Source organism: Macaca thibetana, chromosome X, assembly GCF_024542745.1.
Source record: "Macaca thibetana thibetana isolate TM-01 chromosome X, ASM2454274v1, whole genome shotgun sequence".
Taxonomy (NCBI): domain Eukaryota; kingdom Metazoa; phylum Chordata; class Mammalia; order Primates; family Cercopithecidae; genus Macaca; species Macaca thibetana.
Window position 1 is genome coordinate 141,399,215 of NC_065598.1, and position 13,782 is coordinate 141,412,996.

At 37.3% G+C, this 13,782-nt stretch overlaps 1 protein-coding gene across 1 annotated transcript in view; it reads left to right on the forward strand.

The window, feature by feature from the left end:
* The first annotated feature begins 278 nt into the window (after window positions 1–278).
* Window positions 279–13,782, forward strand: part of LOC126945923 (UPF0764 protein C16orf89-like) — a 31,264-nt gene continuing 17,760 nt past the window's right edge. The window contains exon 1 of the mRNA XM_050775884.1: window positions 279–332. Coding sequence (XP_050631841.1) covers window positions 279–332 — 54 coding nt within the window. The remainder of the gene's footprint in view (window positions 333–13,782) is intronic.

Here is a 13,782-nt window from a genome sequence, read left to right on the forward strand (position 1 = left end):
GGTTTCCACATTCTCAGGAATCTTTATAACAATGTTCCACTCCTAGGTACCAATTTTAAAGTGGTTTCCACATTCTCAGGAATCTTTATAACAATGTTCCACTCTTAGGTACCAATTTTATGTATTAGGCCATTCTGGCATTGTTATAAAGAAATACCTGAGGCTGGGTAATTTATTTTAAAAAGACATTTAATTGGCTTATAGTTCTGCAGGTTGTATAGGAATCATGATACCAGCATCCTCCTGTCTTCTGGGGAGGCCTCAGGAAGCTGTCAATCATGGGAGAACGTGAAGGCGGAAGCAGCACATCACAGGGCCAGAATGAGAGCAAGGTGAGGGGAGGTGCTACATACTCTTAAACAACCAGATCTCACAAGGACTCACTTGCTATTGGGAGGACAGCACCAAGCCATGAGGGATAAGCTCTCAGGAGCCAAATACCTTCTACTAGGTCCCACCTGCAAAATTGGGAAATACAATTCAACATGAGATTTTTTGGCAGAGACAAATATCCAAGCTATATCAGGAGTTAAGATTCAAAGCCAGGTCTGAATTTCAGAATTGAATAGCTGGGCTCTTTCCGCTATAGCATGCTGCCCTCCTACAATATAAATAGTAACTCTGGCAATAAAGTGGGAATAATAATAGAAGTCAATAATGACATGCACATATGAATATATTTCTATTCCTTTCATTTATAAAATATTGAATTTTACATTTTATATGAGGCTTAGCCTCGATGAGCTTTTCCATGGATGTTACTTCAAATTTATCTTATGATATCTTGTTCGGTTTGAAACCGGAGGCTTCTAACAATTGTCATTTTAACCGGTCATAAATTAGGGAAGTCAAATTTGATTAATTCATTCTTGTCACTGTTCTATCCTTTATCTTTCCAGTGATTTCTAAGCAATTTACTTTTAATTTGTTTAGTGTATGGAAATTGCTAGTAGTGAAATTATGTTTGAGATTTCCCCAAAAGAGAATTTTATTAAAGTTAAAAACTGAGTTGGAACAAAATTACATTCTTTAGAGACATATTGAGGCACAATTTTCCATAAATCCAGTTCATCTCTGGGTAATTATGGCCATGTCCTTCTGATACTGGCAGAATTGGATATGACATAAAAGTTCGATTGATCTTATGATTTGTGATTCTTTTTGATGTCCCCACAAAAGTAGCACTTGTGGGGGAGTCAGTATTAATAAGATTCATTACTCATGGATCTATGCAAACAGGCTAGTGCATATCAAGATGAATATTTCATTATGGCAATGTGGGCTTGAGATGCAGGTTGAAGAGGTGGAGTGATCAACTGAAACTGTATAGACTTCCTTCTATACTGAACACTCTAATCCAAATATAACTATAAGCTCTGATAAAGTCATAGAGATCTTCATCCTTTGAGGATGCTCATATAGCATTCATATACATTGAATCTAACTAACTGTGTCTAAAACATCACCAACATAAAGTGTCAGTTCAGTGGATGAAAACATTGGCTCAACATTAATTTAAAACATATGGCTACCCTCCAAAATTATTTGGATACATTTTTCTTTGTTAATTTGATGCTAGCCTGGTAAAGATATAATCTCAAAAGCCTCAATAATAAGAGAGAGCATGAAAACATTTATTAAAAGCTATTTTTTTAAAAATGGATGAAAACTTTAAAAATTAATTACAGTATAGAAAAATATGATGATATTAAAGTCCTGTAAAGCAAAAGGCCAAAACAGGTTAAATTGTATTCAAAGGTGATACTCACCAAATTGAGTCACTATTTAGAATATTGTCCTTTTTCCAGGTGCAATCTTGGCTGCTGGAAACAATGATAGAATACATTGTTACTACACTGATCCACTAAACACCCTAATTGGCCCCAGGCATGCAGGGCTTTAGTGGACAGCCCAAAGAGTGCCAGCAGTTGACTAAAATGTTCTTATTCTGGGCCATCTGATAATGAGCAAGCAAGCCCATTAACACATGTACCATTATGGCCTGATTGTGAAAATTTCAGTTTTAATGGCATTTTACTTAGCAGGGACACATTTTTAGAACACTAATCAGTGCCTTGAGATTTATTTATATTTAGCATTCTTTGTTCTAAGTAGAAAACAAGACTATTCAAAACACACACACACACACACACACACACACACAACAGTTAAAAGACCAGCATTGTTGAGGTTATCAATCAGGTGACAGAATGGTTACTATCTCAGGTTTCCCAGAGATATTGAGATTAGACAACTTTTCTTATTATCTATTGAGTCAGGCAGAAAACAAGTTACAAAACTGCTTTAGAAGTAGCAAGGACCACCACATTAAGTAAAAGGGGATTTCAGGAAGGAAGAAAGGTAGATACAGAATTTTCCTTGAAATAATTTTTATAAAAGACAAATACTAAATTAATCACACTGCATATGCTGATTTAAAATGAGCGCATTTTCAAACGCCTTTCTGGATTTACATTTCATTTTATTGTATTCTCAGGGAAACAGATTGAAGTTTTGCTGTAGATTATTGGAAACAATTTGGGAAAATAAGTCTGAGTATGTGGAAGAAATTATTTCATAAGGCTGTAAAACTCTGAATAAAATAACTAAAAACGTTATGAACTCACTTGAAGAATTGGGTTCATGATAATCAATGCATATAGATACACATAAGCATGGACCAGAAGCATGAGCATAATCCATGCAAATCTGTGTTTTCAAATAGTGGAAATACTGCTTGTCCAAGTCATTAACATTGTTAGTATGCATTGCTGTGGAAGACTCAGTGACTAATGGGATATGTACACTGAAAGTAATGTGAATATTTTCAGAAATGTGTACTTGTGAACTACAACATTGGCAAGTTTATTATGAAACATAGATAAGTCGTAATATCTCAACTTAAAAATTTAATATCCAAGGAAGGGGATTGTAACTAAGGGAAGCAGTTACAGCTTTAGTTCTCCAAATAAATAATAAATACAGATTAAGAGTGTTTAATGTGGAAAATTGACTTATTCTGGGTTATCACTGAAGATCTCTATGTTTTAGGAAGATGGCATATAAAATATTCATTCTTTTATGACTTTTGGAAGGGTTTGGCAAATGGAGGTACTCTAGCAGATGAGAGGAAGAAAGGAAGAAAGGAAAAAATAAAGATATATTTATTCCCTCTGTTTTCTTCCCCCTGCATGGCTGCCTTAGGCTGTTTTTGTCCCTTGACCATCAGCCACTACATATGTCTATTCCATACTTTCTACAGGATTCTCTCCCTCCTTCTTATCTCCTGGCCTAGGGGTGTTAATAGCCCTAAAATACTTCAGTGTCTCTTGTAGTTTCTCTAAAATGTGCCCACATCTTTGTAAATAGTCTCACAGTTAAGCCCTTTTTTATCCTAATTTGCTGTGTCCCTGATTAGTAGAGGCTTTGTTAAGGGTAGTAAAGCTGACCCTAGTAAGATGAGTAGAGGCTTGATAGGAAGAAAAATTTGCGTGGAGGCATAAGAAGCAGATTGGGAAAGGAGAATATTGTCAGAGTGGGACCTGCATATGCAAAGGCTTCAAGGCAAAAATGAGAAACACATTTTAGAGATCAAATAAAGGTCAGTATGGTTGGAAACTATAGAGCTTATTATGATTATTCATTCTTTTGACAAACATTCAGAGAATGCCTTCTGCTATGTATTTGCTACTTCTAGAGGGAGATACTAGGGACTAAAAGGAAGGATCAGACAAATTTGAACAGAATGTAGTTGCTATGGTGTAGACAAACACATATGTTTGTCTCCTCCACTAGACTGTAGTGGAGTGATGACGAGTGTGTGAATATTTTCATACAGGTTGTATAAAATGTTCTGGGATTATAATGAAGGGAAATATTAATTTTGACTAGAGGTATGTCTTATATATGCAGTGATATTTGAGCTAGCGTTCTAATATTGAGTACAAATTTAGCAGGCTGGATCCATTACACATAGGATTTAACAGTAGACACGATTGATATATTCATTTGCTCAACAAATATGTACTGAGTGGTTACTATGTATGCCAGGAACTACTGTTCAAGCCACTGGAGATAAAACAATACAAAGACTGACAGAATCCAAATTCCTATTAAGCTCATATTCTAGTGGAGGAGATTTACATTAAACGAATCAATATATGTAATACAATTTCAGGTAATAATATATGGTCTGAAGAAAAGTAAAACAGGATAATGAAATGAGAGTCCTGGAGTGGGTGTCTAGAGCACTGTTTTAAACAAAATGATAATCTCATAAATGAAGCATCAGTGCAAGCGAAGATAAGGAGCAAGAATACTGGGGATCAGAAGAAATATCAAATGAAAGACTGAAACAGGAAAATGCTTGGGGGCATATTCAGAGAAGAGCAAATAAATCAATGTAGCTTTTAGATATATGGCACAGGCTTTATGATAAGTTAGGAAATAAATAAGAAGAGTTTTATATGCCACACCAAACAATTTTTATTTTATTTTTTAAGTAATTGGGATCATCACTTGGATTAAAGCAAAGTTGACTGGAATCATTGTTGGCAATTTAGAAGATGATTTATCAGAGTAAAAGACTGAAGGCAAGCAATCAAGTTAGGAGGAGAGTGCATAGCATAGGCTAAGATATTCTCAACCTATTTTAGGACAATGGCCATGACATGGGAGAGGACAGGGTAAATTTGAGATGTTATGCAGAAACTTTTCTTTAACTTTTATTTTAGGTTCAGGGGTACATGTGCAGGTTTGTTATATAGGTAAACCGTGGGTCATGGGGGTTTTGTATATAGGTTATTTGGTCACCCAGGTACTAAATATAATACCAGATAGGTATTTTTTTTCTGATATTTTCCTTCCTCCCACTTTCCACCCTCGGTTAAGCCCCAGTGTCTGTTGTTCCCCCTTTTTTTTGCCCTTGTGTTCTTGTTGTTTAGCTCCTACTTATAAATCAGAAAAAGTGATATTTGTTTTTCTGTTCCTGCATTAGCTTGCTTAGGATAATGGCCTCCAGATCCATCCATGTTGCTGTAAAGGACATGATCTTGTTCTTTGTTATGGCTGAATAGTATTCCGTGGTGTATATGTACCACATTTTCTTTATGCAGTCTACCATTGATAGGCATTCATGTTTATTCCATGTCTTTGCTATTTTGAATAATACTGCAGTGAACATACATGTGCATGTGTATTTATGGGTAAAACAATTTATATTCCTTTGTATCCAACCCAATAATGGCATTGCTGGGTCAAATGGTAATACTGTTTTAAGTTATTTGAGAAGTTTCCATACTGCTATCCACAATGGCTGAACTAATTTATACTCCCCCCAGCAGTGTATAAGTATTTCCTTTTCTCTACAACCTTGGCAGCATCTGTTATTTTTTTGACTTCTTAGTAATAACTATTCTGACTGGTGTGAGATGATATCTTACTGTGGTTTTGATTTGCATTTCTCTAAAGATTAGTGATGTTGGACATTTCAGAAACTTGACAGGAATCTAGTAATCATGAAAGCAGAGATTTATATTTGTTTGTTTCTGTTTTGTTCATTGCAGCTTACCTAAGCATCAAGAACACAAGAATGTAATAGGTGCACATTAACTATTTATTGGATGAGTAGAAAATTTTGTGGCTGACTAGATGTTTTCAAGGAAAATTAATGAGAAGCATGTTTCAGGGGATAAGGATGATCAGGTATATTAGTTTGTTCTTGCATTGCTATAAAGAACTACCCGAGACTGGGTAATTTATAAACAAAAAGTTTAATTGACTCATAGTTTCATAGGCTGTACATGGCTGGGGAGGCCACAGGAAACTTACAATCATGGCATATGGGGAAGGGGAAGCAGGTGTGTCTTACATGACCAGAGAAGAAGGAAGAGAGTGAAGGGGAAGGTCCTACACACTTTTAAACAACCAGATCTCATGAGAACTTACTATCATGAGAATAGCAAGGGGGAAATCCATCCCCATGATCCAATCACCTCCCACCAGGCCCTTCTGTTAACACTGGGGATTACAATTTGACATAACACTTGAGCAGGAACACAAATCCAAACTATATTATTCTGCCCTTAGCCCCTCCCAAATCTCATGTCCTTCTCACATTACAAAATACAATCCTTTGTCAATAGTCCTTCAAGTCTTAACTCATTTCAGCATTAATTCAGGATTCCAAAGACCAAAGTCTCATCTGAAACAAGGCAAGTTGTGTCTGCCTATGAGCCTCTAAATCTAAAGCAAGTTAGTTAATTCTAAGATACAATGGGGGTATAGGCATAGGGTAAATACACCCATTCCAAGAGGGAGAAAACAGCCAAAACAAAGAGGTATGGACATTGGATAAACATTCCCATTCCAAAAGGGAGAAATTGGCCAAAAGAAAAAGGCTACAGGCCCCACACAAGTCCAAGAAATACCAGGGCAATCATTACATTTTAATGCTTCAAAATACTCCCCTTTGATTCCGTGTCTCACATCCAGGCCACACTGATGCAAGAGGGGGTCTCCCAAAGACTTGGGTAGCTCTGCCCTGTGACTTTGCAGGGTACAGCCCCCTCGGCTGCTTTCATGGGCTGGCATTGAGTACTTGTGGCTCTTCCAGGAGCACAGTGAAGATTGTTGGTGGACCTACCATTTTGTGGTCTGGAGGATGGGGGTCCTCTTCTCACAGCTCCACTAGGCAGTGCTTGAGTGGGAGCTCTGTGTGGGGGTTCCAATCCCATATTTCCCATCTGCACTGTCCTACTAGAGGTTCTCCATGAGGACTTTGCCCCTGCAGCAGACTTCTGACTGGACATCCAGGTGGTTCCATACATCCTCTGAAATCTAGACAGAAGCTCCCAAGCTTCAATTCTTTTCCTCTGAGCATTTGCAAGCTTAACACCACTTTGAAGCCTTTAAGGCTTATGGCTTGCACCCTCTGGAGCAGTGGCCTGAGACATATCTGGGACCCTTTTAGCCATGGCTGGAGATGGAATGACTAGGATGCAGGGAGCAGTGACCTAAGGTTACATGTGGCAGCAGGGCTCTGGGCCCAGCCTGCAAACTATTCTTCCCTTCTATGCCTCCAGGCCTATGATGAGAGGGGCTGCCAGTGAAGGTCTCTGAAATTCCTTTGAGGCATTTTCCTCATTGCCTTGGCTATTAACATTTGGCTCCTCTTTATTTATGCAAATTTCTGTAGCCAGCTTGAATTCCTCCCCAGAAAATTGTTTTTTTTCTTTTCTACTTACATGTCCAGGCTGCAAATTTTCCAAACTTTTACACTCTCCTTCTTTTTTCAATGTTAGTTCTTGTTCCATGTCATTTCTTTGCTCATGCATATAAGCTTCGGCTGCTGTAGCAGCCGTGCCATATCTTGAACTTTTTGCTACTTAGAAATGTATTCTACCAGATACCCTAAATCATGACTCTCAAGTTTCATGTTCCACTGATCTCTAGGGCAGGGTCACAATGCCTCCAATCTCTTTGCTAACGTGTGACAAAAGTGACCTTTGCTCCAGTTCCCAATAAGTTCTTCATCTCCATCTGAGTCCATCTCAGCCTGGAGTTCATTGTACATATTGCTATCAGCATTTTGATCACAACTATTTAACAAGTGTCTAGGAAGTAACAAACTTTCCCTCATCTTTCTGTCTTCTTTTGAGTCCTCCAAACTGTTCTAACCTCTGCCTGTTACCCAGTTCCAAAGTCACTGTATTAGTCTATTCTCACACTGCTATAAAAAACTACCCAAGACTGGGTAATTTATAAAGAAAAGAGGTTTAATTGGCTCAGGGTTCTGCAGGCTGTACAAAAAGCATGGTTGGCAGAGGCCTCAGGAAACTTACAATCATGGTGGAAGGCACGGGGAGGTTGACATGTCCTATATCACTGGAGCAGGAGGAAGAGAGAGTAAAGGGGGAAGTGCTACACACTTTCAAACAACTAGACCTCATGAGAACTCTCACTCATCATGAGAACAGCAAGGGAGAAATCTGCTCCCATGACTCAATCACATCCCATCAGATCCCTCCCCCCAACACAAGGGATTACAATTCAACATGATATTTTCATGGAAACGCAGAGCCAAACCATATCAGTTGTTTCCACACTTTCAGGTATCTTTATAGCAATGCCCCACTTCCCAGTACCAATTTTCTGTATTAGTCCATTCTTGTACTGCTATAAAGAACTACCTGTGACTGGGTAATTTATAAAGAATAGAGGTTTAATTGACTCACGGTTCCACAGGCTACACAGGAAACACAGCTGGGGATGCCTCAGGAAACATAAAATTAATGCAGAAGGCAAGGAAGCTGGCATGTCTTACATGGCTAGAGAAGGAGGAAGAGATCAAAGGGGGAGGTGCTAGACACTTTTAAACAAACATATCTCGTGAGAACTCACTCACTATCATGAGAACAGCAAGGGGAAAATCTGCCCCCATGAACCAGTCACCTCTCAGCAGGCCCTTCCTCCAACACTGGGGATTACAATTTGACATGAAATTTGAGTGGGGACTCAAATCCAAACCGTATCACTAGGTTTTCTAGTTGTGTGTCTAGGTGGAAGATAATACCATCAGTTAAGGTAGGGAAATCTGAAAAGAATATGAAAAGGGAATGTGAAGGCAGGCAAAGAAGGAGAAATGTGCCTTAATACTTTAGAGGTGAAATTGATTGGAAATGATTCCCAGTTATCTCTGTACATTTTGTGCCTAACTTGTACATGTTTAACATGCTTACTGTAAGATTTCTTTCAGTGTGAATAAGGTTACCCTTAAGAACCCGGATAAGCTTGTGATTTGCTGCGGCTCCTCTGGAGGGATTGTGCAAAGAAGCAGAATCATGGACTTCAGTGGCAAGCTAAGGATGTGAAGATTGTTTCCACTTATTGGTGATAGTTAGAAAGTTGAGGAATAGGCATCTCTAAAATATTTGTTTTTATCTATTATTAATTCAAATACTGTATTTAGCTATGAAATGAGAGCCTCTGTGGATAGGCAAGGCTCCATCCTGCAAAATGGTTCAACAACCCACTGGGATGTCACGGTAAATGTAAGGAGGACATGATACTAATCACATCGGGTGGAACCCTTCTCCACTTTCTGAAAGCTTGTGGATCCTGTTGATCCCCCCACCAGGTACCTTTACTTGATGTTGAATTTATTGGGAAATGAGTTCTATTCACTGAGATCAAAGAATAATTTAGTATTTTCCAGTTTGGGTTAACAGTTCTCCTGATGAGAAACTTAAAAGGTTAAAAAGTGATTAGATGATTACAATCAACTTTACCTTTTCATATTGTCTCCATCAGATACTCATCTTCTTTGCTCTGGTGGTATAAAATATTTTCAAATTACAGTTTTACAAACAATAGTAATAACAGACAATTATTGCTAAGAAGAGTCATTGTTTTCTAACACATTTTACTGTTTCAAATTTAATCTCTACAGATATAACCATTTGACAGCCTCTGGAGACAGACAAGTAGGGGAAGTGGTACACCAGGAAGGAGAGGTGGCAGTGGAGCAGGCAGACAGCATAGAGCCAGAGCAGGAAATGTCACTGTGCTGCCCACGGGGCTTACCAGGCAGTCATCTAGGCAATTGACTCTTAGCAGAACCATGAGAAATCAGTACTTCCTCAAGCTTCTCTTTCATTCCAGGGACTCCAAGGGCTTATTAGAATCTCCCCCAAACAGTTCATCTACTGATACACACAACTTTACCTTTCATTTGTCAAATATGAATAACTATCAAGACAGAGGTGACCATACACAACAAGCTTTCTAAAGCTGATACTTGTACACTTGATACAAGATAAAAAGATAGTGTGTAGAACAAATGAGTCTTATCAGGTAACACAAGTAAGAACGGCCTAGACAGAAGAGGAATCCTGCAATGAATAGAAAACAATTAGAAAACCATATGTGGAGTGCCAATTTGGAAAGCACCTCAAGCCATTCCAGATCCAGTGCCCAAGGGGAAAAGGAACAGCCTCCATTTAATCTTGCATATACAACTCGAAAGTCGAGGGTTGCCGATGGTGTTCTCATGGGGCCGTATAGACACAGGGTGATTCACTTACTAGAATTGAAGGACTATAAAACCTGACTTGCTTGTTTGAATGCAGAAAGATAGCATTCAAAAAACAACAAGAACTCCCTTGGAAAAAATTCTGCACCAGGTAGTCAATCTGAATACCAAGAATATTTAATGTATCTTAAAAAATTATGTTTTCAAAGAGCTTCAAAGAGGCTAGCCTAGACACAATGGGCTAGACAGGCAGACATCGGAGTTGGTACTTTTCAGAAAAGTAGATCTATTTCAGAATGCTGCTAATATCAATCACCCAGAACCATCTGGAGGTTCTAGTACAGATGACACATCATGTTCTCAGAAAGGGCTTTTCAATTCAGCTTTTATTGATCCCTTAAATAAATAATAAGTTAGAATATCTCTCTTGAAAATTATAGTACAGTCAGCATCAAATGGTCATTTGAATAATACCAGTGAAAAATCTTCTGCAGGTGTTCTACCACCCTCTTCAGCTAATGCCAACCCCCTCTTCACCACTGCCTGTAGCCCACCTTCCCATTTCAAAGCATCCCCTGCCTGTAAATTCCAATTGCCATTCTTGTAGAAAGACCTGGGTTTCAATATCCATATGTTGACAGTTTGATATGGTTTGGCTGTAACCCCATCAAAATCTCAACTTGGATTGTATCTCCCAGAATTCCACATGTTGTGAGAAGGGACCCAGGGGGAGGTAATGGAATCATGGGGGCTGGTCTTTCCCATGCTATTCTCGTGATAGTGAATAAGTCTTATGAGATCTGATGGGTTTACCAGGGGTTTCCGCTTTTGCTTCTTCCTTATTTGCTCTTGCTGCCTCCATGTAAGAAGTGCTTTTTACTTCCCGCCATGATTCTGAGCCAGGTGGAACTATAGGTCCAATTAAACCTCTTTTTCTTCCCAGTCTTGGGTTTGTCTTTATCAGCAGCATGAAAACAGACTAATACACACTTTTAGTCAAAACAGTAGCATCTTTGAGACCCAGAAGAATAAACACACTTATTTGGAAATGTTAGCCTCTATTTTATTTCAAATGAAGTATCTGAAACTCATGGAGAGAAAACATTTGATGCTTGACCAGAATTTTAAATATGAATTTATAGAATGTAGAGCAAAGCCAAAAGTACAATACTGAGATGATGCAGAAACAGAAGACAGATCATAAAAGACAAGATGAAGATGCAAAGCCAAACTCCAGTAAAAGAGATAAAATGGTTTGCACTGCATTTGTGGAGACCTGTCCAACATCTTGGCTCCCAGATTATTTACTAAGTATTTCACTATAGTTTCCTCTGAGCAATGTTGGCATTATGAGCTGGAATTTATAGCAGAATATGATTAATATCAGGTCTTGTATGCCAAAATGCTGACGTTATCTAGCACAATTATTAACCTAGATTCACAAAGAAATCTCCTTTCTCCAGGTTCAAAAGAGTATAATGATATTAATTTTTAAAATCTCCCTTAATATCAAAAGATGAAATAGATTAATCACATTTTTATGCAGAGAAATATAGATGCCTGTATCTTTATAACAAGTTGGTTCACATTAAAAGCAAGTAGATCCATGGCACTAGTGCAATGCTTGGATCAGAAAAAACCGTAAGCTTATTTATTTAAAAATCCATGCATGCTCTCACTAATAAGTGGGAATTGAATAATGAGAACACATGGACTCAGGGAGGGGGACATCACACACTGGGGCCTGTCCGGGTGTGGGGAGCAAGGGGAAGGAGAGCATTAGGACAAATATCTAATGCATGCAGGGCTTAAAACCTAGATGATGGGTTGATAGGTGCAACAAACCACCATACATACCTATGCAGCAAACCTGCACGTTCTGCACATGTATTCCAGAACTTAAAGTAAAATTAAAAAAAAAAAATCCAATTTACTTCCCATAAGGTTCTTTGTATTTAAGACAGAGTTTCACTCTGTTGTCCAGATTGTAGTGCCATGGTGCCATCAAAGTTCACTGTAACCTCCAGTTCCTGGGCTCAAGCAAACTTCCTGTCTCAGCATCGCTCATAGCTGGGAGTACAGGTGCATGCCACTATACCCAGCTAATTTTTTTATAGAGACAGCGTCTCGCTATGTTGCCCAGGCTGGTGTTGAACTCCTGGGCTCAAGCAATTCTCCTGCCTTGGCCTCTCAAAGTACTAGTATTACAGGTATAAGCTACCACACCTGGCCCTTCCTGTAAGGTTCTTAAGGGATGAAACTTCTTTTCCTGTAGAAACTTTCAGTATTATTATTTTTGTTTTAATTTTTCTTCTTTCTTATGTTTATTTTAATTTAAAATTTTGATATTTATGTTTGTTTATTTTTATTTATTGTTTATTATCACTTAATTTTCATTTCATTTTATCTTAATTTTTATGCACTTTTCAAGCCATTTCATCTCTTGCTTTTTACTCTCAAAATTTGTGTTTCCAGTTCTTTCTAAAAAATATTGAGGATCCAATGTCTGTGAATCAAAATTGTATACATTAAAAAAAACCTATAGTGAGTAAGGTGCAATGTTTTTAGTTAAACCTAGCCTTTCTTTGGACCATTTTTTTTATAACTATAGAAGCTGTGAGATAAAGCATTCTTAATGCAAACTCATCCTTAACATAGAAATTTAGAAATTTCCACAAAATAATAAGATTCTGCAAACAATAAACATTTTCATTTTGTTATATTTATTTGTTGTCTTTGAATGAAACTGTCACTTGTTTTTATCTTGAGAGAACACAAGCTATGCAAAGAATTCCAACTAATGATTCAAATTGTGTTGTTTTTTCAAAGCATTGCCATTTGAAATGGGAAGCATCATGTTTACAAATCTGAGATTTGAAATGCTTCCCAAAATTTGCTTGTTGTCTTTAGAAAATATTTATCTCCATCATCTAAAAGATAATTGGTATATATCAAAGAATATAAGTAACAGTTACACACAGTAGAAAGCCTAATTATAAAACGAATACTTGTACACTTACCACGCAACTGAAGAATTAGAGCATTTCCAATCTTTGTATTTCTTTCATCTAACCTGTGCCCCTGCCTCCTCATAGTGGCAACTATTTCCCACATTTATGTTTATTTCTCCATTGCTGTTTGCTTTTCATACAATTTTTTATAAACATACTTAAATAATATATTGTTCAGTTTCTTATCATTATGAAAATGATGTTACACAGCATATAGTCATCTGTAGCTTTCCTCAACAAACTTTATGCTTTAGGATTTATTTATTAAACTGATGTGTATAGCTATAGTTTATTCATTTTTCTCTTATATATGGTGACTGTAGCATAATTTAGTTATTCATTCTCTTATTGTTAGAGATTGGGTTATTTTGCATTTTTTGTTATTACAATGTTGCTCTGATTTTTTTTGCATGTTTACCCTTTTGCAATATGTGTGCTCATACTTTCATATTTTTAAGTCTATTTCATACCCCAAGAGTATTTATTATTCTTGTTTTTAATGGTCAAATTTATATGCATTTCTCATTGTTTTTCAGGCCCTTCTTTGTTTTCTTATTTCCTACTGAGATAATTTTCTTTCTCCTTGAATAGCTCCCTTTATTCTTTTATGTGGGTCTGCTGGCAGCAAATTTCTTAGTTTTTTAGTATGCATATGTATTTAATTGATTTTTTGAAGGACATATTTACTAGATATATAATTCTAAGTTGGTGGTTATTTCTTTTGGCAGTATAAGAATATAA